We start from the raw sequence: 26,224 nt of genomic DNA, 5'->3' as shown, positions 1-26,224 counted from the left end.
AAAAACGAGCATTTTTGGCCAAGTTATGGCCATTTTTGTATTTATGCAAATGAGGCTTGCAAAAGTACAACTGGGCGTGTTGAAAAGTAAAAGTACAACTGGGCGTGTATTATGTGCGTACATCGGGGCGTGTTTACTACTTTTACTAGCTGGGCGTTCTGATGAGAAGTATCATTCACTTCTCTTCAGAACGCCCAGCTTCTGGCAGTGCAGATCTGTGACGTCACTCACAGGTCCTGCATCGTGTCGGCCACATCGGCACCAGAGGCTACAGTTGATTCTGCAGCAGCATCAGCGTTTGCAGGTAAGTAGCTACATCGATTTACCTGCTAACGCCGATGCTGCTGCAGAATCAACTGTAGCCTCTGGTGCCGATGTGTCCTCGCTCGTCTGACACGATGCAGGACCTGGGGAAGTGACGTCACAGCGTGATCTCTGGAGAACACGGCTGTGTCTGCACTGCCAGAAGCTGGGCGTTCTGAAGAGAAGTGGATGATACTTCTCGTCAGAAAGCCCAGCTAGTAAAAGTAGTAAACACGCCCCGATGTACGCACATAATACACGCCCACTTGTACTTTTACTTTTCAACACGCCCAGTTGTACTTTTGCAAGCCTCATTTGCATAAATACAAAAATGGTCATAACTTGGCCAAAAATGCTCGTTTTTTAAAAATAAAAACGTTACTGTAATCTACATTGCAGCGCCGATCTGCTGCAATAGCAGATAGGGGTTGCAAAATCTGGTGACAGAGCCTATTTAATGTAAAGTAGTTGGGCTGCCAAAAAATACAAGCGGATCTCAGGGAATGCCAAACCTCCTCTTGTCTTTGGAAGGGCATAAAAAGTCTAGTTTTATCCAAACCCTTTTCCTCCCTCATATAAGTTTGTTGAACATAATAATAATTCTTTTTAAGTGCTTATCACGGATCCCAACTGGGCATACTCCAAAAATCCCTTGACAATGGCTTCAATGGGAAGGTGAAACGTTGCCTGTATGTTGGGTGAATATACGTTTTGGATTTTTCTACTATATTGGAGTGCTGGCCCTTCTCTTGGATGGTGTTCTGACGTTTACATGAGGTTTTTTGTCAAGATTCCTCTGACGATAGCACCCACCAGTCCCTGGTTCCTGCTACAGGGCAGCTCCTATATCTTGTTTGTTTCTTGGAAAGTTTTTGTTGTATTGTGTATTTTTTTTATATTTTAATATTTTTGGAATGGCTATTTTTCCCTTTAAGAAGACGATCTTGTTTCAAAGACTGGTTTTCGTGTATAAGGGCAAGAGCAGGTTTCCATTTTGTGTCCCAAGAACAAGCTGAGTGTTGAAGGGATTTATTTTTATCAGTCAAAATGTTATTTTTTTCCCCATCTGTGGTTACTACTGAGCAGAGTCATTCCTCCTATGGTGGAAGATGATAAAAGACATCTAAAAAGAGCTTGGTATGCACTGATGACTCTCAAAATACGAAAAGAAAATATTTATTTCCCTTCTGTGCTAGTGAGTAAGGCAGATCTATTTAAAGGTTCAGTACTCATCTCCATTACTCCTGAGTTATTCCCGCTTATGGAAATAATATTCAGATTTCGCTGTAATATATTTAGTAATTTCTCCTTGCATGTATAAATTTCACATACTTCCTATTAGTGCTGCCAATGGCGAGCCCTTCCATATTCTAGACGTTCTCCAGCATTACAATGATTCCAACTTTAATATTCAACGTTTACCTTCTGTATAGTAGGCCTTACAATTTATACAAGTAAAATACTTAAAGGATAACTCCACTGAAGGGGGGTTGCCTAGTAACACAAGAGAGTGTTTTTCAGTGACTACTACTGCTTCTCTGTGGATTTTTTTGCACTATAGTAGTCTCTTAAACCCCTGAACTAATATAACTATATTTTATTGTAGCTTCAGTTTAGCAGCAATTAGTTGAGGATTTCTTTACCATTGAAATCCAATTATTTAATCGTTCTTATTTGAATATTTACTTAGAGGGGTTGTCCAGTCCCTAAAAATTGATGGCCTATCCTCAGGATAGGCCATCAATATTTGATCGATCAGGGTCCAACTGCCGGTGCCCCCATCGATCAGCTGTTTTGAAGTGGCCGCAGCGCTCATACGAGGGCTGCTGCCCCTTCATTTCTGGTCACTGCTCACACTGAGAATCGCCGACACAGCAGTAGTTTTTATTGCAATACTGTAATACTTTGAACCGCCGTAACTGGTGTGTCGCGATTCCCAGTGTAAACAGAAAGAGAAATGAAGGGGAAGCAGCGCTCCTACCAGCTCATACCAGCGCTGCGGCCCCTTGAAAACAGCTGATCGGTGGGGGTCCCGGCAGTCGGACAAACATTTCTTAATAAAAAGATATGGGGTGTTCATTTGAGCAAGTACAAGCAGGGTGCCAGTTTGTGATCAGCTTTTAGTCAAGAGATTCTTTTAACAAGTGGGGATTGTTCAAAGCGGAGAACTCTTTTTAGTAGATTTCGTAATAATAATAATTATAATATTAATAATAATAATAATAATAATAATAATAATAAAATTGCCAATGATAATAATACTAATGCAGTCGTGCTTTTGCTCTTTCCTAATTTACCTTGATTCCTTCTGAGAAAGGGTCAGCACAGAATATAAATGATTTGGATTTGGAAGCAGTATTTTTTCCACTGCTTGTCAAAGGCAGCCATCTTTTAATTAGCAAAATAAACAGCGCTATGATAAATGTCATTATTTACTCAACAAATGATCAAAATCATTGTGTTTTTTCCCTCAGCTCTTTGCTCCACAGGGGCAATAAACTGAAAATGTGGTGTGATTTATAGCAGACCCTTTGACTCTGTGTGTTCTGTGTCAGCAGGCAGGGGAGTAATAGACTCTGTAGAGCATGCATAAATTCAATCACATCTCACAATATAAAGGAGCCGTTTTTAAAGGATGCATCTTTCCTTAAAGAATAATACACCCTGAGCTATTTCACAGAATTTCATTTACTAAGTAACAGGGAACCAATGACTACGACCTAATCATTTCCTCTCCGAGACTTGGGAGGGAAAATCTGCCATGTATTTTACTGCAAATTATTGTGAATCATCAATGTGACTTAGCTGGGAGTTTACTTATGTAATGTTTCTGGAGGTGAAAAAAAAGTAAAATAGCAGTTTTTGACTGCAAAAAATGTATTCATTAATTTGAGTATATAAAATGCATTTTACTTCAAGTAAAACGTTAGTTTTCCCTCATAATTCTGTCCATTCTCCTTTTCATGTTGAATCCCCTATTCTTATGTACAGTAGAGTCTTCTTTGTCAGGAAGTTTCTGCTGTGATAATAATTGTGAAAAAATATGCTGCAACATGACTGTCACGATCTGTGGGTATGTGGACCCAATGGGCCGTACCGCCATAGTGGGATAGCAGCTGGCCAAACAGTGTACCAAGTCAATGTCTATATAGTCCAAGCACAAGGGTACCTGTAGCAGTTCAGACAGTAGTAACTGCTAGGCTCAAATGGGACCTTGGCAGCAGACACCAGGCGTGGTGTAACTCAGTAGGCGTGATTGATGGCACAACACGACTCCAGCTTTCTAAGGCACAGGAACAAATATAGCACGGGATACAGGATACAGGTAGCAGGTATGAGAACAGGATAACACCATTTGCAAGACTAACACGGGTAAACACAACAATGCTCAGGCAATGAGTGAAAGGGCAGAGCCCGTTTTCTAGTCCAGGGTATTCATGGGTTAATTGATGATTATTTTCATGTGTGCACAGGCCAGGCACGAGCATGCACGCGCACACTATGGGACACAACAGAAAGGAGCGGAAGTGAGTGCTGGTGTCTCCTGGGGAGGAGATGCTGACCAGAGCGCTCACAGATCAATGGCTGCGGCCGGCGGTCCATGACGTGAACGCTATAATGACTAACCACACATGGGGAGACAAGAAGTCAGTACTATATTTGCCTATATTATTGACAAGGGGAGACAGGGAGTCAGCACTACCTGAGTCTACATGGTTCACTTGGGAGATAGGGAGGCGGTACTATCTGTATCTAAGACATTTACAGCAGGAGACAGGAAGGCAGTACTACCTGTCTACATAGTTTAGAGGGGCCGACAGGGCAACAGTAGTATCTGTGTCTACATTATTTAGAGAAGGAGTCAGGGAAACCGTACTATCTCTACCTACAGCACAGGTAGAGACATTGAGGCTGTACTATTTGTGCATACATTGTTAACAGAGAGGGACAGTTAGGGAGGCAGTACTATCTGTGCCTGCATCTCTTCCATGAAGAGACAGGGAGGCAGTACTATCTGTCTACATCATTCACAGGGAGAGACAGGGAGGCACTATCTCTACCTGCACCATTTACATGGGTAGAAAGGGAGGCTGTACTATTTGTGCATACATTGTTAACTGGGAGAGACAGTCAGGGAGGCAGTACTATCTGTGTCTACATTATTTACAGGAGGAGTCAGGGAAGCAGTACTATCTCTACCTACAACATTTACAGGGAGAGATAGGGAGGCTGTTTTATTTGTGCATTCATGGTTAACAGGGAGAGACAGTCAGGGAGGCAGTACTATCCGTGCGTGCATCACTTTCATGAAGAGATAGGAAAGCGGTACTATCTGTGCCTACATCATAAATGTTTAATTTCTTTGGGAGAAGTAACTGCAAGATGCCATTGCCAACACTTATGTCTAGGGGGAAAACAGATTGAGGCTCTGTTCACATCTGTGTTGGGGTCCCATTCTGACGTTCTGTCTGAGCTTTCAATCAGAACGGGATCCTGAACAGACACCAACTGACACAGACGGAAACCAGAGGTTTAAGTTTCCATCACCATTAATTTCAATGGTGACGGATCCGGTGCCCATGGTTTCCGTTTGTCTCTGTTGTGCACCGGACCCGTTGTTTTGCCAGAAGCAATAGTGTAGTCGACTACGCTATTGCTTCTGGCAAAACCACGGGTTCGGTGCACAACAGAGACAAACGGAAACCATGGGAACCGGATTCGTCACCATTGAAATCAATGGTAATGGAAAAGTGTCAGTTTGTGTCTGTTCAGGGTCCCATTCTGACGAAAAGCTCGTACGGAACTTCAGAACGGGACCTCAACGCAGATGTGAACAGAGTCTGAGCATGTTAAAATCCAACATGACTGAGCTTTATTTCCTACAATAGCAGACATCAAAGACCAGTTGGGCTGCCAGCATTTGGTCGAAATTGGCGGATCTGCCGACATTCATCCAATATGTATGGCCAGCATAAGCTACACTAAAGGTGTCAATGTACACTAAACAAAACTCATCCGAAGCCGCTGATTCTAGTAGGATTGGACGATGAGCTAATGGTTATGGGGAACTTTCGACTCTCCCCTGATGGCAGATTTCAGGGGAAAGTAGGTTGGATATTAACTTGCATGATCTCTTGTTCCCACCGGAGATTGAATTTATCTGCCGGGAGTCTTATTCCTCTCTCCTTAATGAAATAAACATGCATGCCCCGCTGGCCCAAGCCTGCATATTTATGGTAGAGTCGGGAGTAATAGCAGTTGGCCGAGCAAACTTCGTCCGACAGTTATTTAATGTGTTTGATGTCCTTAAAGGAGATGTCCCACCCCAACAACTTATCACCTATCCGCAGAATAGTTGAAAAATGTTTGATCGCTGGGGATTCGTGACCCCACCGATCAAGAGAACGGCGATCCCGAATCCCTATATGAATGAAGCAGCAGGTTACGCATGCACACTGCCACTCAATTCATTCTCTTTGGGACTACAGAAGACAGCTGAGTCGAGCATCCTGATTCATGACTTGCTGATTTGCAAATTGACTAAATTCTCCTGCATTGGCAAATGAATTCATACATTTGCGGTTTACATTTGGCGAACTGAAAGGAATTATAGGTAAACTGATTCATCCATTGTATTCTATGTGTTAACTGATTAGGTAGACCAGTGGATGGTGGTGTCATTCACTCAGGTAGAAACTCAGTGGCTGCTATCATTTACATAACATTTTTACACTTTGCACCAGTTTTTATAATGGTCACCCACAATGACCATCAAATCGCATCTATGTTATTACCAGTCAGTCCAGAGTTCCATTAAAATCTTAGGGAAATTCCAATTAATATGCCTCCCTTGTGACCTAAGGGCTCCAATAATAACCCCAAATTAATAACTGAACGGGATCTTCCATGTCACCGATCTACGGATTAGGAAAGGTAGTTGTTTTTTGAAGAAACACCCTTGTGAATACAGCATTGAGGGTCTGTATTCAGCTGCTCTGTTGGATGTGGCCATCAAATAATTGATCCTTGTGTAAAGATGAAGATTAATTAAATGGTGTTTTTATAATCTGCTGGAATTAAAAGGTATTTTGTAAAAATTTCCCCACAGACAGAGCTGCTCGATAAAAAGATGTCCCACAAAGCCAGCAATTTCTCTATGTGAGATGTGAATACAAGGTCAGGACAGATAGTGGCTGGGTGGGTCCGGGACTCTGTTTGAGGACGTTAGTGCGAGGGCAAATAGTTTTAACTACTGGTATAAAAGTTGGCTGTCAGGTCACGATCAGTGAACAAAAGAATGCCAGAGGAACAAGAGGAGCGCCATGTAGAAAGTATTCTCACGTAGACCAAAAATAAATAATATCACAAAGTCAACAGTATCTCAAATAATAGAAACAGACCGTACCAGGCTTCAGATTCAATGAGTAATAGAGATATGGAACATTACTTAAAAATAAAAAAGGTAAATATAGGCTTGTACCAGGATAAGAGAAACCCTGGCCCAAGGTTATTACAAGGACCATCTATGTTCTTGATATCACCGTGGGAATGTCTCACTAGATGTGACGTTATTATTATATTTCGGGAGTACAAGGGACAGTCTCCCCTATTTTAGTTCTCTTCTTTTTTGATGGCTTAAGCCAGCCATACACATGAGATATGTATCGGACGATCGCTCGTTCACCCGGTAGCTATTACTTCTGCCTCCACTATCAATATGCACACTTGGCCAAGAGTACATGCTTTTTCATTGGGGAGTGAGGGATAAGTTGCTGCCAGACACCTCTGGCAGTGTCTTATGTACTATGGGAATAAATGACCAGACATGTTGAAATCCAAGATGCCTAAATCTTCTATCACCCCAAAATCTACCATCAGGCAAGAATAAGGTGGCTCCTAAACACACTAGATGGTCGTCTGCTCCGGCTGAAATTGGCTTTTATATAAAGCGCATGACCAGCATAATGACCCTTTGTTGCCCCCAGATGAACATAATGTGATAAAGGTATATTTTCTTTATTGTAGTACTTTCCAAGCTATAATAGCACTAGCACATGCACCAATGTATAGGAAATGTGTGTATATATATATATCCTGCTCCATCTCTACCACTAAGGCCTCATGCACACTATCCAGAGTTAAAAAAACGTATCCTTTCTAAGAGAGCGCAAAAAAACAAAGTAGAGCTGGAAAGAGTAGCACATGACTACACACAGGGTTTGTTTGTAGTCTGTAACCATAGTGACACATATGTCTGAATAGGAGCTGTATACATAAAAGTTAGTAGATTTTTTATCAAAACTATTTGCAAAGTTGTTTCATTTGTTATTTTAGATGCATTGGATCAATAAAAAAAATTGGTCGTAAATGTGTACACATTCTTTACATCTATTTTACTATTTTCAAAGTAATATTTTCTTATATTTCCATAAGCTGTAGGTACAATTTGAAAAATAAAGCAGGACCGTTGGACAAGGGGTGTGAGTACAATAATCCCTAGTGTTTTTCAGCCCCCATGTATTTTCATATTGCTGTCAAAACTGATAGGAATAATTCCGGAATTATCATATTGCTAAAGAATTGCTATTTATGTATTTGCTATTTATGTACTTCCCCAATATATTCTAACAGGTACCTCAAAAGTGGCAATACAATTAAGGAAATTGGATTGGAGTCATTAACGCAAGAAGAAAGGCACCAATGTGTAAAGCTGGAGTGATAAGTATGTGAATGATAACTGTTCAAATATTGTATCTTCTGACCTAACAATAAGATCTTTGTCACTGCAAAAACCTTTTAGAATTCCTGCTGCTATGAACGATTGCGGGCGAGGTGTTTGTCCTCCCTCACCTATGCCGTACACATTCACATACGTGATCTGTATCCTATTGGGATGACTCATTAGTACATCAGATCAAGTCCAGACATGGGACTTTGCCCTTTGTGTATTTGATATAAAAAAATGAAAAGATTCAAGTGCCCTTATATTCGTTTATTCTCTATTGTGAGGCCCTGCCGTTTCAGAAAGGGTCAAATTCTGCTTTGTTTTCTGGATTTTGTGGTTTACGAAGTGTTAATGAATTGACGCTTTCTAATGCATTTTCAAACAATATGTCATTCCCAAAGGACTGCAGTGGTTTGATTTATAGCTCCTAAGATAAATTCTGTTTATTTATTTCTATTAACTAATACGATTACTCCAGTTTCTTTTCTAGCTCCATGTGAAGAAGATTTCATGGGATCAGTAGTTAAAGGGGAAGCTCCACGCTTAATTGCATGCACAACACTGTCAAACATTTTGATAATTGTAATGTGAAATTCTTATTGCCTTCTTGGGGTTAATGGGTAGGTCTACACTGAAACTTTTTGTAGTGCTACTGATTGATTTTTAACCTTCGAGTGACAGCTACAGTCCACAAGTTGCATGCAACTCAATGTATTTCTTTGGACTGCAGCTGTCGCTCGATAGTTAAAAATCAATCCGTAGCACTACAAAACATCTCAGTGCAGCCTTAGACTTAAGGTCCATTTACTCGGCCCGATAAGGGCTGTATAAACAAACGCTGGTACACAAGACAGCTCGCTGATCGGCGCTCGTTTGCTTCTTCCACAAGGAGCAATGATCGGTTATGTATGAGGACAAGCGATCTTTACTGCGATCGCTCATCTTCGTACATTTCCATTTTGCTGGTAGCACATCTACTTGTTTACACAGGGAGATGTGCTGCCCACTAGCGACCATTTTATTGGCCGCTGCTCGTTCTTCGGCTGATCGTTGCACAGGGCAATGATCGAGAATGAGCGTTTATATGAACGCTGGTTTGCCAGATCATTGGCTCGCGTACAAGGGCTTTTAGGGCTAGGGTTATGTCTATCATTAGCAGTACCACTTTGTGCTACTTCAAGCCTCAAACATTTTGCATAGACACCCATGTAACAGTGACCTTTGTCATATAATTGACATAAAGTATATCCAAAAAATTGCAAGAGATCCACAGCATATTTTTGGAAAAGTCACTAAATTTACCAGTCATTTTAAGGTAATAGTATTAAGCAAGGATAAAAATTTGTTTTTCCGTGATCCAACTGCAGGGAGACTTTATGGAGCTCAAATAAGTTTTCCCTCTTGCTCCTCACAGTTCCCTGCACTAGACACTGAGGACACCTGTTATTTTTATGCTGCCAGAGTAGGGGGCTGGTTTCAGACTATTACTTTCTCCTAAGTACCATGGGAGGAAACTATAGTCCGTGAACCATTTCATCTTCTGTTATTTCATATGCTAATAGGATTACGGTTCTAGATGACACCAGATGACACCAGACCGATCCTCAAATAAAACTTGTTAAAATAAAAGTCTGATTCCGGAAAATGATTGGTGGTTTCAATTAGTCTAGCGGTAACCATTTTGACCATTATAATGATCACTATGAAGCCTGGGAGATCCATTATTCATAACTCTACAGGACATTGTGCTTGGACCGGCTTTTGTTCCTCCTTAACAAGATTTTGTATATGATTGGGGTTAGTTACGATTCGTACTAGTTATTTATACAAGGCGGTTACAGTGAACAGTAATAGTAATAAAGGTAATTTAAAAAGAGTGATCTGACACAGTCTGGCTCAAGATATTGGTTTGGATCGTCATGTTTTTGTAATCTTGTCCACCATTAAAAATATACAGAAATTGGTTTCTAAGTATTTCTCTATATAAAGTATACCCGAATTAGATAAAACAACTTAAAACATTTGAATGTAGGTACAAACATAGATAGATAGATAGATAGATAGATAGATAGATAGATAGATAGATAGATAGATATGAGATAGATAGATATGAGATAGATAGATATGAGATAGATAGATATGAGATAGATGATAGATAGATAGATAGATAGATAGATAGATAGATAGATAGATAGATAGATAGATAGATAGATAGATATGAATCGTCAAATTTTTATACGGGTGAGTAAAAACTTATTTTCATTTGACTATATTATGTTGAGTGCGGTCTATTTTTTTAATATTTGAATGTGGGACTGGAGGTCGAGGCCCTAAGGCTTGCACACACTCACACACAAGAAAGAAAGAAAGAAAGAAAGAAAGAAAGAAAGAAAGAAAGAAAGAAAGAAAGAAAGAAAGAAAGAAAGAAAGAAAGAAAGAAAGAAAGAAAGAAAGAAAGAAAGAAAGAAAGAAAGAAAGAAAAATAGATTGGTAGAAGATAGATTAAAATTTTTTCTTTATAAAAGACCTCAGATTTCATTTCTTACTCTTTTTAATATAACCTGCATTCAAGTGTTCTATTTTTCTTTCTATAAAGTCAGATTTCTCTTACAAGAAAACAGGATGTATAAAGATGAGTATTAATGCAGAGGTTTTATCGAGGTGTGACGAGTACATCACCTAACCATGAAATGACTTTAATGGCTTTTAAATAAATGGTTTGCATTGTAATACACGGAGAAGCAGGAGAGGTAGGTGCAGTGATGGAGCATTCCCTGAGGCTAAGCATCTTTCAGCCGAGATGCTGTATAAAGAGAATAATTTGTGCACACTGCTCAGGTTCTTTCTACAAATAACAGTTTTGTGTGAACTTGGCCTTTAAAATGGCGACATCAATCATGCAGAGAGACATTTAAATTTTAGATTACCTGTGGCGGTAAAGTTAACATTTTCGGTAAGAGAAGTCACCGCAGAAGAGATAAATAATGTATTTTGTACTTAAAGATGCAGAACATTGTGTTCATATTAGCTGTTATTTATGGATGAGAGAGTGGTCAGGCTGTGTAGGCAGTGGCTTAATGGCTCCTTGAGGAGTGGGCTACCATGTCCAAATTTCTAGTAAGCTAGTGTAGCCATACATCGCCCTATAAGATAATTAGTCCTGAATAGGTCCCTGTAGTAGAAATATTTTATATGGAATTTAGCCTGATATATGATGACGTTCACCCCTCAGAAGGTCTGTGGGTGGGCAGATGTCTCTCTAAACATGTCTCTTCAATGAGACAGTGCGAGCTATGATTGCCAAGACACCTTAAAGCAAGCAGCCAGTTCCATAAACCATTTGTTATTGTACAGCATGTACGCTAGTATTTTTGCGCAATTGGAGCCAAAATTCTGGCAGATTTTGCTATGTAATTCTCTCCCATTGTGCTTTAATGATAAACCACAATAAACATTGTAAAAATTCTAAAGATTTCTTAAAGTTTGAGGAAGGCAAAGGCACAGTACTGCTAACCCACAGAAGACATGAGAACCAGCTAACCTACAATAGAAGTAAACAGACCACATGGGCTTCTCGCCATTGAAAAAATAATAATTAACTGCCGCCAAAATTAAAATTGGGGGCCAACTCTTATGAGAGAAGAAGTAGACTTCCAGCATTTGTCCAATGTCACAGAGAATCGGAGGAACTTTGATAATGTAATACATGCATAGTTAGTAAGCATGAGCTTTCTCAGATGATCCTCATGGCAGTGGCTTGGGTTACAGTACATGCACTTAAAATAGTTGTCTACTTTAGAAACCCTATTAGGGAATTGGGAGTTAATATAGGGGGGGGGGGGTCTCTGTTCAGGATCCTCATCTCTGGGGCAAAGTGGAGAGTGGTTAAAAAAAGCATCTCTCGCCCTGTAGGACCTGTCCTATCTTACATGGACAACCAATGTATTTGAATGGACACTGTGTAATTCTCAATGTCCCCTGTGGTGGTGCTACAAGGAAATTGTACACTTAAAGTGGTTTTACACTGGCAGATTATCGTGGAGACGAGCGTTCATGTAACGCTCATTGCCGATAATTGTCCTGTGTAAACAGGGGAATGATCAGCAGATGAACGAGCAAACGCTCGATCATCTGCTGGTCGTATCATTTTAAAAAAGTAAAATATTATCATTGTCGGCAGCACATCTTGGTGTGTAAACAGAGAGACGCGCTGCCAACATGGTAATAATGTATGGGGATGAGCGATCAGAGTAACGACCGCTCGTCCCCATCCATAGCTCCATGTGACAGGAGCAAACGAGCACTCGATCGGCACTCGCTTTACCGGCAGACTGTTGGCCGGTGTAAAAGGCCCTTTACTGCCAGGTTACCCAACAGATTACAGGAGGTCGCTGGGGGACACTTTGAGATCGGCTTATTGCCAAGTGACTCTTTTAACAAGTAGGGATTGTACAAAGTGCAAAACCCCTTTAATGCCCTTACATTACTACATCCAACATGTTACCAACCGTAATGCGTAAAAAAATCCACCTAAACAAATATGCTGCCTGTAAAACAGCAAGTGCCAGTATCACATGGCAAAGTATACAACAAATATAACATAAAATAGATATTGGAAATTGAAGATACTTAGGACTATGGACTCAAGGGATATGTGAGAACATTCTTCTCTGTGGAAAAAAAAAGTTCCAGAATTTGTGCCGGTCTTATTATAAAGGAATGCTGTATAAATGAGGACCTAATTTAGAAATAGATGATTTAGAAATAGATGAAAAAATTAGCCTAGTAGAAGACAACTATGATAAATTTAGACTAGACGTATTGGTTATAATCGCTGATGGATTTTGTTCTATGTGGTTTTCAATGTATTTATATACAAATTTTTACAACGTGGTAGTTCTGGAAAATGGATATAAGGCAGGTCAGTGAGTTTTTAAGGAAGGCATCTACTTTTTTATTTGTACATTGCATATTTAGATATTTAGAATTTGGTAACATGACCAGAGAGAATTCTAAAAAGAAGTTGACTTGTTCTCAATGGTCGTAGGTGCAGAACCCCTTGAACATTGGTAGAACATGCTCCAAAGAGTGAAGCCATAATAGTCCATGAGTCCTGAGAAAATATTTAAAGATTACTTGTCTATATATGGATGTTTTAGGGAATATTACCTTGGACTCACCAGGTAAAGCCATTCCACTATTAGGCTACCCAAAAATGAAATATGGATATAAGACGTTATTTTGACTGGAGAATCCAGTTAGATGAATTGAAGAAAGATCCTCAGCACATCCACCTTTAGAAAAATATAAAAAGAGCTTTATTTCGACATCAAGTAAAAATCCATAAGACACAGGGAGGACGTGTTACCTGAGGATCTTTCTTCTAAAATTCTCCAATTCACTGGATTCTTGCCTGCCTGCAAGCCCCCTTCTTCCGATTGCACTCCAACTGAGGAACTACAGATCCCAGGACAACCTATTGGGTGAGCACACCTGCAGCTCCTATTGCTGCTTTTGTTTTTGTTTGAATCCAGTTAGAGGTCTGCTTTTGATGTCTAAATTGATCATGGATCGTACTAGACATGAATGGTTTCTGAGGTCTTCATCTTCACTTGGAAATCTACTGGGAGATGTTTCCAAAAATGGTCCTGTACCCTCTAACACTTAGAATTATAGAATAGAGAAGGAACAAAGGTCTCCTACTACGTACACCCAAGTCATTTCTGACTTGGGCTCACTAAAAGTATGGAAGTTATCATGTTCTAGACAGATCAACAAAGACTGATCAGACAGATCAACATAAAATATGCACAACATAAATGTACTAATTGGGCAGGATGGAAGCAGTTATGTGAGATTAACCAATACCTACAAGAAGATGTGGTGTTAGATGTCCTTACTGCGGCCACCAGAATTATCATTAGGTTACAAGAACACTGGTTTAGAAATATTTCATAAAACTGTTGCTTCCATTTGTATGCATAATGCAACATTTAGTTTCTCAATGGGTTAAATATGTAATATTGACGCGTTTTGATTGAATTATCACATTAAGAACCATGTAAAATACATTACACTATAATTGCAAGACATGAAATACATAACCGGAATACACTGTCGCCCACGCTCATCCTCCTGGTCTAGGCTGCACTCTTTTCAATTTCATCACATATGTCATTAATGAGAAGTCAAAAGCTGTGGTTAACTAAAGGCATAGTGTACTTACTTCCCATCCTAGATTATTCTGTTTTATTGTGGTCTTCTGCGTCATGATATAAGGTCCTAATCTTTCCCCAATTTCAATCTTCTTCTTGGCCCAAATCCCAAGACCAGCTCCTGGTATGGAGGATTCTCTGAGTTCAAAGTCAAGTGGGATTGGAATATCATCAGGAATGTAGACAGGAGCTTCATAGGGTGATCCCTCCTTTGGGGTAAAGTCTTCACTGGTTGGGAATGGTGAAGGAGGTCCTACAGGAATGGGTGACATAATACTGTCCTCTGTCTCCTCTTCTGCACTGTCACCGCCGAGGAGATCCGGATCAGGCTCATACATATTATTTACAAGGTCACTGTCACCTGTGGAGAGAAGAAGGTGCCATGATTTAGAATAAATGTGAAACGCAAAGATGTTACTGTAAAAGTACCTTGAATAGGGACTGGAAATGTACACCATATCATTCAGCTGGATCCTTTATGGGCACCATCAGAGCCTACTGGTATGAACATTGATGGGGACCATGTGTCTCAATCTTCCAATGTACACAATGCTTAACAGTGATCCAATCAATATGATTTGGGCTATTATCTGGGGCAGTTTTTAGATCATATGTACTTGCTAGTATATCAGGTCATTACATGGATACCAGCTGAGATTACAGATAAGGCTGCAACTGCACCCAATCAATGACCCACATAATTCCCAATGAAGAGACAGTCTATTAGATTGATTGACTAATAAGGCCCACAGGAATGACCTGACTGGCTCCTTGGACCCTTTACATAAAGATTTCTGTGAAGCTGTACTTGTGTCTATGTAAGACAATCTCTTTTATCGTCTAATAAATAATATAATTTAAAAAGATCTGTATATTGAATTGGGCTTATTGATTTGCTCTTGCTATGTATGGCCACCATGAACTACATTGCAGAAGACGGATTCCAAAATATATCTCTGTGCCGCATCAGAATATATCATTCTGAGCATAAATTATAGAACCTTAAAGGGATGTCTTGTTTAGAAAACCCATTTTCTAATAACCTAGTAACTAAATAAGGGCTGGTCCCCCATTCTGGACCCTCATATGTTAGTTAGAGCAGAGAGCAGCAACAAAGAGTGTCTCCCACTTTGGAGGACCAGGCATGTCTGTGCATAAGTCAGACAGCTCATTGATTTCAACGAGAACTGTGTAATGCTTCATTTCCCCTATGGTGGCGCTGCAGGGAAATTCAAACACCTTCTACCAGGTTTTCCCACAGATTACAGATGATATCTGATGGTTTCAGCAGCGGGGCACCCTTCTAATAAAAATGTATTGTCTAAAGACGGCTACCCCTTTAATGTGAAACTACAAATTTGTTAACTACAGCTTCCAAATAAACAGAATGGAATAGTTACTTTACATGGAATAGTTACAGCTCAGTGCCGAATTACAAATAGTGATATAGATGACAAAAACCATGTTAACTTTTCTGCGCATTCAGTATCCGTCAGCGTGCTCTATTTATAAATCAGAAGTACTTTCACATTATTTTACTACAAATTTGCCAACCATCCCCCTATCTATAGCAGCCGCAACATGGCTGCTGGCGAAAACTATTATTAAACAATATTTAATTTGTAAAAATGCAATAAAAGTAAATTACAAGCCTGACAAATAAAAGGATAACACAATGAACTGTAATAATGAGGTACATTGTTCCTGAAATAACGGCACGATGGAAGACTGAAGCCGATTGTGTATTTTTTTGTATGTTGTAAATTCCATGGTAACCTGAACATGCTCTTTCAATTAGGAAATCAGTCTGATTATGTTAGCGAGATTAAAATTATTACACGTGAATGAGTACATTTTACCTAATGTTAACTAAGCAAAGGGAATTGAAATTTAAAGGCAGAGCTGATTATATTATGATTATATTATGGTCTTCACTTCTTTAGGTGGCCATTTTCTACATGTCCTTTATGTTTCCTTATGACGGTAGTAGGATGGGCAGGATTAGCAAGCACCAGAAAAAAAACTAAAACATGTCAGGCAGAGTCGGACAAACCACATAAATGTGATATTACATGGCCGGATGTCAGCCGTGTAAGCGATCGCCGATCAACGAGACAGTTGATCGGCGCTCGTTTGCTCCTGCCACAAGGAGCTATTATGGGGAAGAGCGCCCGTTACTCTGATCGCTCGTCCCCAGACATTTTTATAATGTCAGCAGAACATCTCCCTGTTTACACAGGTAGATGTGCTGCCCACAACGTTGGTAGTTTCGACATTTAAATCGATGCAATCAGCCGATGAACGTGCTCGTTCATCGGCTGATCGTTGCCCTGTTCTCTGAACGCTCGTTTGTCTGATAATTGGCCGGTGTAGAAGGGCCTTAAGTCTTCTTTGGAGATGCCCAGGGTTTGTGAGCAAGAAGAGGGGTGCCCTGCCACTTTAAAAGAAAACAGAGCACCTTTTACATATTAGGATTGGTCTAGAGGCACCACATGTTTGCAGCTGCCACTCTTTTCTCCACTTAAGTGCCCTTAGCCATCACCACATGGCACCTCTCAAGCCAAAAGACACTGACTCTTTGTATGAATCTGCACCGCCCCCCAATCGAAGCTCAGGACAGCATTACAGATTATTTTTTAAAATCGAGCTAATGATTCCCATGGCTCATAATTACTGGATGTGACTCACTGAAGAAATTGTCACAGTGAGGAAGGATTTACTAGAGAGCCATGAGGGAGGTCCACGATGAGAAATATTACTCGGGAAGCAAGGGACTAATACTGTTTTTGCACGGGGGCCCTTCTGTCTGCCCTTACTTAGCCCTAAATTTAGCCCCATATTCAGCTAGCAGACGCTTCTGCCAAGTATCGCACCACTGTCCCATTACAAACTGGTTGGCAGGGGCATTTATTGATTTCAATGGGCACATTGACATGCAAAAACATTGATGAGAGTAAACATTGCTGTTCCCCTGTTATAAACAGCTGATTGGGGGGCTCCTAGAAGCAAGAAAACCGTGCCCCGTCAGCAAACCGTTTTTATTGGAGGACATTTTTTTATGTTACAAATCAGAAAGTTGATATATATGAAAGCTGAAATCTGATTGGTTGCCGTAGGTAATATTGCAGTTATTTAATGCACTGGTGTTACCCCTCAGCGTACATACTGCAACCATGTACAATATGTACAAGTATCACCGCATTCTGCAATCCAAACACAGGCCTACAATCACTGCTAACCAGACTTCAATTATAGCGCAAGTGTTTCTAATCACTCTTTCATAACTTGTTGTGAGGCTTTGCCAAGAACATGGCTTTTTATGAGTTTAGAAATCCTTGCTACACAATAGCATGTTATTTTCTTGCGTTATAAACCTGAAATTCCTGACTTTGGTTATGCAGCGGTTTCAGAGTAAGGGATATGGGTTAATGACTGTACTAATGACTGCTCGGCTGCCTTTCAGGGGGAAAAAAAAGCTATTAAAGAAAAATGTTGTTGCAGTCTAGGAGTTATTGGCTGTGCTGTTGTACAATATAAATATAACAGTCATACAGTAACAGGCAGAAGAAAATTCAATAAGCAGGACAGAAGATGATAGAAGATAGATCGATCGATCGATCGATCGATAGATAGATAGATAGATAGATAGATAGATAGATAGATAGATAGATAGATAGATAGATAGATAGATAGATAGATAGATAGATAGATAGTTAGATCTAATGTGGATAAAGGCACATTAGGTATAGTCTGCTTGTGCATTTTTATAGGGAGCTCCACAATACTGTTCTCAACTCCACTTCCACCATAGTTTAGTTATACTTTGTGGCAAATAATTTTTGCTAATATTAACGGGTCTTCATATACATGTAGCACCTATAATACCCCTTGGGCAGTATTATAACCATAAGACATAGTCTATAATTAAGAAAACCTATATACGACTCATATTCATGTATACAGAAAAAGAGTCTTCTAGACATGTTAGTCCAAAAATATACATTTTATTATTCCACAAATAGTAAACCATCCCATACTTAAAATTGAACAAACTCCGAGATCATCAAATAGCCACCATAGCCTATTTGTTATAATAGTACATAATATACAGCAGGTAACATAACAGCACCAGGGAAGAGCATATAGTCTTCAAAATAGTAGGAGGTCTTAATAGTATCTGCCTCCCCTCTACCTAGGTAAAGTCTGTTAAAGATGTTAAACTAACTACCATACATAAGTACTGAGCATGGTTGCATATCTATTACCTGTAGCTGACATGATGGTTGCTGATGGTCTCAGGAGAGAAACACCTCGACGCGCGTTTCGCACCCTTCGTCAGGAGAAGATGATAGTGTAATGGAGTGTGATTTAAATACTACACCTGTATACCGGTGACCAATGGCGCATAGCGATTCAATAAGCCCTTCCCTGGTGCCGTTATGTTACCTGCTGTATATTATGTACTAATATAACAAATAGGCTAGGGTTGCTATTTGATGATCTCGGAGTTTGTTCAATTTTAAGTATGTTTTAATTCTGTATGTTTATGTATGGGTATCTTTGGGATGGTTTCCTATTTGTTGGATAATAAAATTTATATTTTTGGACTAACACATGTCTAGAAGACTCTTTTTCTGTATACATGAATATGAGGCGTATATAGGTTTTCTTGTCTTTATATACATGGTCTGCAATTTGTGGCTCTACACCTATTGTAAAACTGCAAATCCCAGCAAGCTATGAAAGTCCACAACATTGATCTCCCACAGGTTGCCGACCCCGGTTATAAATGACAATAAACATAAAAATATCAAAACTACACAGAATATATTGTATAATAATCCAAAAGGTAATTAAAAAAATAAACAAAAAACCCACAACAGACAGGAAAATAAGCTGCAGTTTGGTTATTTGAGGGTTAAAATAAACAAAATACGGGCAAAAAAATATCCCAGATTTGCATATCTCCCTGGTAATGGCGAGAGGTCGTCTGCTGGCACAACTCTGCCATTTGTAGTGGAGGTGATTGTGATTCTGGAGGCATTCCTGCTCAAGATTCTGGGATGGAAGGAAACCAGCTCTCCGACAATGCAAGTGACTGAGGCAGCGAGGAAACATAATTGTCTATTTTTTCTTTGCAATGCATAAGGCAGCAGGACTGCACTCTCACCAAACAGTAGTTTCCACTAGAAAAACAGGCTAAACAACCGCTCCATTGTGGGCCAAAAGTGAAATCGAATGAACTCCCATGGTGCATATTAATGATTGACCCCTGATGTAATCCAAGACAGGATAACACCCAGCAAAAATTACAGTTTTTGCTTCCTTTAAAGACATTTTTTTTTCTTTGCCAAGTTGGAGAGAGAAGCTATCTAGGGAGACGGAGGCAGCAGCCTGTTCAGCTACACCCAGTGGCTCAGATCTTATAAAACAGCCTTTCTCTTATGGAATACCTTGATTTATCGGGATCTAGATGGTCAGACACGTACAGCTAGGGGATGTGTTGTTTGGCAAAGTACAAGTCAAACCTCTTTCTTTCATGGTGCTTGAAAGGTCTGTTCTGAAATAGCAGGTGCGGGATTTAGAAAAGATTTCTATCAAAATGCAATGCTGAGTGGGGCCGTAAATAAGGCTCCTAGTGGTCACTGAATGGCCTCAAATGTTTAATTAATATAATTTCCTCATTGACCTGTCACTGGCAGGTCTACCATGAACTTTGTCCATCTTGTAGACTCTCTTAATTGATTATAGAAGTGATGGGGATGGGTTGCCCAATATATAGGTGACTAACCTACAAATAGGGGAGCAGTGTTTCTCAATGCAAGTTCTCATGTACTCCCAGTTTAAGGTAATCGCCGTATCGGAAATCCTCAAATCCTCACCTGTTGGGGGTTCTGGAGGACTGGCGGAAAGAGGTGGTCCAATTTCAGGTCCCAGTTTATCTGTGGCTTCAGAAAGGAGAACGCCTAATTCACCGCACCCCCTGCTTTGTCTTATTGAGGAAAAGGGAGTTTGTTCTTCCTATATTTGACCTTGGGTATTCATTGGAATCGGACAGCGCACTGCCACTATGTCTAGATGTAAAGCTTGCCCTCCCAGTTTCGTTTGGAGGAGGCTTAAGTGTGGGGCAGGGGCAGTTAGTGCTCAATTATTATCAATATTCTACCCTGGCAGATAATTATACCCAATCAGCATATCAAAACAATGCAGGTCTAATAGGTAATGCAAAAAAATACAGGTAAGTCAAAATTAATACACAGGGTCTTACCGGGTGGTGCGTGACACAGGAATTCTTAATGTTTTTTGAGTCCATGTGTCATGCTCCGCCCCCTTAGGACCGGCACTAAGTTTTGCCTGCAGACTTTTCTGTATATAAAAGTAGTTAAATACCTTACATAAAATTCAGATACAAACTTGAAACAATTTTATAAAAATTTTTTAGAATAGCATTTGAACTAAATTAAAAATTAGAATACAAAAAAATACCAAAATGTACTTAATGTTTTTATTGTATACAAATAAAAATCTAGTTGTCTTTTTTTTTTTTAATTGTAGAAAAATTCCAGAGTAACTGATCCTGGGAAAAAATTGTGTCAGACGTACATTACACTTAAGTGCGACAATTTTCTTTTTTCTAGTTCCAGCTTTGAAACGGGCCACTATTTTTAGTGGATCATTTTCAACTAATTTCTAATTGAAGCATTTTCCATCTATAAATATTCTCATAACTTTCAGCAGGAGAAATTTTGTTTCACAGATGGCGATAATACTCTGTACGAGGGAACAGCCACATTTGGGTTTTCAGGGCAGAATATTATTGCACAGTCAATTTTGTGGAGCATGCCTTAAGTGCTTCTGGTCAGGGTCTGCTTTTCTTTTCCTAGAGTTGTGGGATGTAAACTGTTGTCTAAAGCAATTACTGTATTAAAAGACTAAAAAAATGTAAATGTTCCTGAAATGTAATGAAAATACTGATGGAGCACAACCTCTACCCCTGTTACAGCCACATGGTTTTTATTTTATATGCAGCGGGCATGGTTTTTTTTAAGTTTACAATCTTGGTCAGCACAGTGTTCAATGAGGTGGCAAAACTAAAGTTTAAAACTGATGTATAAAGTTTTTGAAAATAAATAAAATTCTAACCAAATACCAAAACAAACAAACAAACATGAGCTTGTTGGTTTTGGACATACGTATGTAATAATTATAGACAGTAGAACAGAAAATCTTCTAGACACATAAAACACAGACGGATGAACCATCTACTATATGGTCAGGCTCTCTATTTATATTCCTTTACCCATGTATAACCATGAATTAAACCACTATGGATTGTCATGTGATTGTTATGGTCCACAATGCTGAAATTGCCCAATAGCCAACACCGTCATATAAAGTGTGTGGCTGAATGTGGATCCAGAATCAATTTGACTTCAACTTGACTGTGAAACCCTTGGAAGACAACCTACATCAACGGGTGGGTTTACTCTCCACCACTGGGCAGCAACGATACTGTCAAGTCACCAAGAGCCTAAGGCTGGATTCACGCGAGCACATTACGTCCGTAATGGACGGAACGTATTTCGGCCGCAAGTCCCAGACCGAACACACTGCAGGGAGCCGGGCTCCTAGCATCATAGTTATGTACGACGCTAGGAGTCCCTGCCTCGCTGCAGGACAACTGTCCCGTACTGTAATCATGTTTTCAGTACGGGACAGTAATTCCACGGAGAGGCAGGGACTCCTAGCGTCGTACATAACTATGATGCTAGGAGCCCGGCTCCCTGCAGTGTGTTCGGTCCGGGACTTGCGGCCGAAATACGTTCAGTCCATTACGGACGTAATGTGCTCGTGTGAATCCAGCCTAAGTATGAATACAGTATATGATATGTATAACTTATGCCAGCCATATATATTAGATAATTGCTCTACGAACGGCTCATTGTCCTACAGCTACTACTACCGTCTTCCCCATAAACCTGTACTCTTGGCTTAGATGTTTAGGGGAGATTTGGGGGATGCCGTTAGAGGATTATTTAGCTGCCCCACACACATTAGATCATGGACAAATCCTGCCACAGTCGTTGGGCACGGGCAAATTTAATCTAAAGTATGTGGCCGGATTTAGAATATGTGATATTTCTCAGTAAATACTAAGGAGTCGACCCCAATGATGTCATTAGAAAGTGTGAAATACATAGGCGATGTTCATATATATTCCCGAAGGATGCAATTTCTAACCTAACATAGGTTAAGAAATAAACTTCTTTAGTATATGGCGCTGGCTCCCTATTTTACATATAAGAATATTTGATTACATGTTTCTAAATCACAAATCCGCCCACCCAAACCCATAAGAAGTATATAGATAGAGCTGAGAGATTAATTTTTACAGCATTAAATGAACAATCGCCTTAAAAGTCCCCTAGAGTTCAAATGTTTTTGAAAAAAATGTGTTACTACATCCTTACATTCACAACCTAAATACTATCCTCAGAAAAGGGAAACGCTAGTGTATAATTTATAGGGGGTTTAAAAGACTAACAGCTAAGTGGTAAAGGTGAAATTAAAGATATTCTTTAATTAAGGGATTTCTCCTTGTGAAATAGGTAATGCAGCCTGTAACGATAATTTAGAGTATTCCTCAGAACGCATTTTCCAGAGTACAGTAAAACCAGCAGGGAGGGTTTCCAAATAACTCAGCATTAAATACCAGTGTTAGATTTCCTGTAAACGGCAAGTCAGCCAGGCAGCAAAAATATTTTTCACAGAAGAGCCTATTACAATTCAAGACTGTGAGAAAGACTGAAGTTTCAATCCAAGTATCTCTATCTGTAAAATCTCAAGTACAATGGCATCTAGCATGGGCTCAGTATGTTGTGCCAAGAGGTTGGACCTTGATAGCCCCCACCAAGCCACGAAGATTCCTCTACCAAATCCAGGAGGCAAGGTCAAGGGAAATGATAGATCCTTCCCACCTGGCGAACTGGGAAACAAAACCCCTTTTCGATTTAGAAAGAAGAACATCCCTTGTCACCAGATACTCTTTGAATAAAAGAGTCTGTAAAATGTCTTATGAGCACTAAAGGTACAATTGAGCCCCCCCCCCCCCCCCCCCCCCGGCTGTCCAACACCCAAGACGCTTATGTGAGTTTGAGAAAAGTAAGGGCTGTTTTCCATGAGCCCAATTGACCATCAAGCAACAAAAAGTTTAAGAAATGTCTTGCCCTATGACTGGAAGACTCTTTTTGGTTCAATGAAGACACCATGGTGGGGAATCTTTACACGTATTGTTTTGAAACACCTAACTTTACCTGGGTATCTTCGGGGCACAGATCTGTCAGCAAGTTGACTATTGAAAGAACATATGGTACTTGTCTTAGTGAGATGTCCTTCACTGAAAATGTTTTACCAGTTCTGTGTTGTAGTCTGTAGTGGTCTACTCTGACCACCCGCCGTCATACCAGTTAAGAAAATACACCATCACCCCCCCCCCATTCACGGTAGGTTTGGTTACATAACGTTTGTAGAGTAGGACTGAATTGTCCATGTTGGTTCACTTTTCACTTCTTCTATCAACCTTATGGTATTTGTCTTGAGTAGCATCATGTGATAAAGGTCTACAGTGGTTCACCATTACATAGGGCTGGATGCATGTTCATGTACAGGAAGGTATAGGTGTAGAGGGTCTCAGCTTTTTGCTGGATAATCATAGCTACTCTGCACATCTGGTAGGGCGCCAACCAGTCTTCCTGCCCTCAAAGAAGAACAGACCTGATATAAGTGACCCTCCAGTCCCCTCTCACACCACCCCACATCACCCCAACTCTGCCTGCATGGCTGGATGAACTTAGAAGACAAGTATTCCCTTTCCCTGCATAAACTAGTAGTGAATTTCATTATCATTCAGTTGAGTGCATATCCCCCCAGGGCGCCAAACAGGAGTGCTGACGTTTATTAACACAGCAGATTAATAGCACTGGGAAAAGACATTTTAACAAACATGATGAATATTAATAATAATCAATAACAACTTATATGTCCTAAATTGAGCTGCAGACATTACCCTGGGGGGCAAAGGGAAAAGTCTAGAAGTGATGAAAAGGTGTTACAAACAGAGTGGGGGGAGGTAACAAATATTTAGATGTCAGCAATGTATATTGGATATTTTGTAGGGTTGTGTTTTTCGCATAACTTAGTTCAATAAATAACATAGATAGATAGATAGATAGATAGATAGATAGATAGATAGATAGATAGATAGATAGATAGATAGATAGATAGATAGATAGATAGATAGATAGATAGATAGATAGATATGAGATAGATAGATAGATAGATAGATAGATAGATAGATAGATAGATAGATAGATAGATAGATAGATAGATAGATAGATAGATAGATAGATAGATAGATAGATAGATAGATATGTGAGAGATAGATAAATAGATAGATAGATAGATAGATAGATAGATAGATAGATAGATAGATAGATAGATAGATAGATAGATAGATAGATAGATAGATAGATAGATAGATAGATAGATAGATATTAGATAGATAGATATTAGATAGATAGATAGATAGATAGATAGATAGATAGATAGATAGATAGATAGATAGATAGATAGATAGATAGATAGATAGATAGATAGATATGTGAGAGATAGATAGATAGATAGATAGATAGATAGATAGATAGATAGATAGATAGATAGATAGATAGATAGATAGATAGATATTAGAGAATATGTTGAATTTAATGGCAGTTGTAATGAAGAGCCCCTTTACTTTAAATCTCAGCTCATTACTTTATTACCTGGAGGATGACTAGACTGAACTTATATTCATGAAGAAGGAGCATGTCATTTTTCCAAGACCTTTTGACCTCTTTGAGGCACCACAAACCTCATGCCTCCCTCCATAATGAGAATGGCGTAAAAAAAAAAAGCACAATCAATGCAAAGTAAGCCCCAGCATTAATGTTAAAAATTGCATTAGGAAAGCTGAATACCCCCCCCCCCGTCCCCCCCCAACTCCGCTGGTCGTATCCCACAGAGCCTCATAGATGGTGCCAACACTCAGTTTCTAAAGTGTGATATGAGGTGTTGTAAACAGCACCTGGCTCTATTTAAAGTAAATGTTGTATACTGAATGGAATTATTTATATGTAAGATTCACATGGGAGTTGGGTATTTGTATTTCAGAGCTGCCGCATCCCTCCTATTTCCTCGCCGCTCGCACACGGCCTGGGGCCAGGCTGGTGAAATGACTTGTGATGGCACTGTAATTTTTATCAAGCCTTGTTTCTGCTAAAAAGCCTCTTTGTTTCACAGAAATGTGATTTGGTCTTTTCTTCCTCTCCCTATCCCTTAATATACCACTTCCACTTGCCCTGGAGGAATGAAAGGTATTCCAAGGAATAGTTCAAATCCTGCCGCTTTTTAAGCTTTAAATCACAACAGTAGTTACCTCTTTGTAGCCGGGGAACTGGGGGGGGCGGGTGGGGGTCACAACGTGTATTTTTTTTGTGCATTTAAACCACTTTCCTCATTTAATATGTAAGTGGAAAGATAAAAGAATATGATACATACGATACAGGCGCCAATAACAAAAAATGATATCAAGCTGGAAATACATTTTATTTTATAATCTGTAACACTGTTGTTATTTTTATAGTACTTTATGGGAATTTTTAAAAATACATAAAAAAAATTCACAAAAAATCTCCAACCTCTTTACTTATATAATAGTGAGATGATGATTTGAGTAGACCAGTATTAATTAATTGTCTGACCTGTACCTATAACCTATAAAGTACAAACCATAATCTGATTTTATATTTTCTATATATATATTTTATTTTTTTATTTTTATTTTTTTATTATTATTATTATTTTTTAAAGTGCATAACTTTAAAGAGGTTCTCCGATTTGAACAATTTATTTTTTATCGGAAGGGTCCTTTGACAATAAACTA

At 39.4% G+C, this 26,224-nt stretch overlaps 1 protein-coding gene across 4 annotated transcripts in view; it reads right to left on the bottom strand.

Moving 5' to 3' along the window:
* The window catches only part of PRDM16 (PR/SET domain 16), a 500,485-nt gene that overhangs the window by 309,127 nt on the left and 165,134 nt on the right, over positions 1 to 26,224 (bottom strand). For all 4 annotated transcript variants that reach the window (XM_075839396.1, XM_075839400.1, XM_075839395.1 and 1 more), the window contains exon 2: positions 14,256 to 14,605. In XM_075839396.1, the coding sequence (XP_075695511.1) occupies positions 14,256 to 14,582 (327 nt within the window). In that variant the 5' untranslated portion in view covers positions 14,583 to 14,605. The remainder of the gene's footprint in view (positions 1 to 14,255; positions 14,606 to 26,224) is intronic.

The sequence above is a fragment of the Rhinoderma darwinii genome, chromosome 10 (genome assembly GCF_050947455.1).
Source record: "Rhinoderma darwinii isolate aRhiDar2 chromosome 10, aRhiDar2.hap1, whole genome shotgun sequence".
Lineage (NCBI taxonomy): Eukaryota > Metazoa > Chordata > Amphibia > Anura > Rhinodermatidae > Rhinoderma > Rhinoderma darwinii.
The sequence above is the reverse complement of the archived record's forward strand: the minus strand, read 5'-3'. Positions and strand labels throughout refer to the sequence as shown.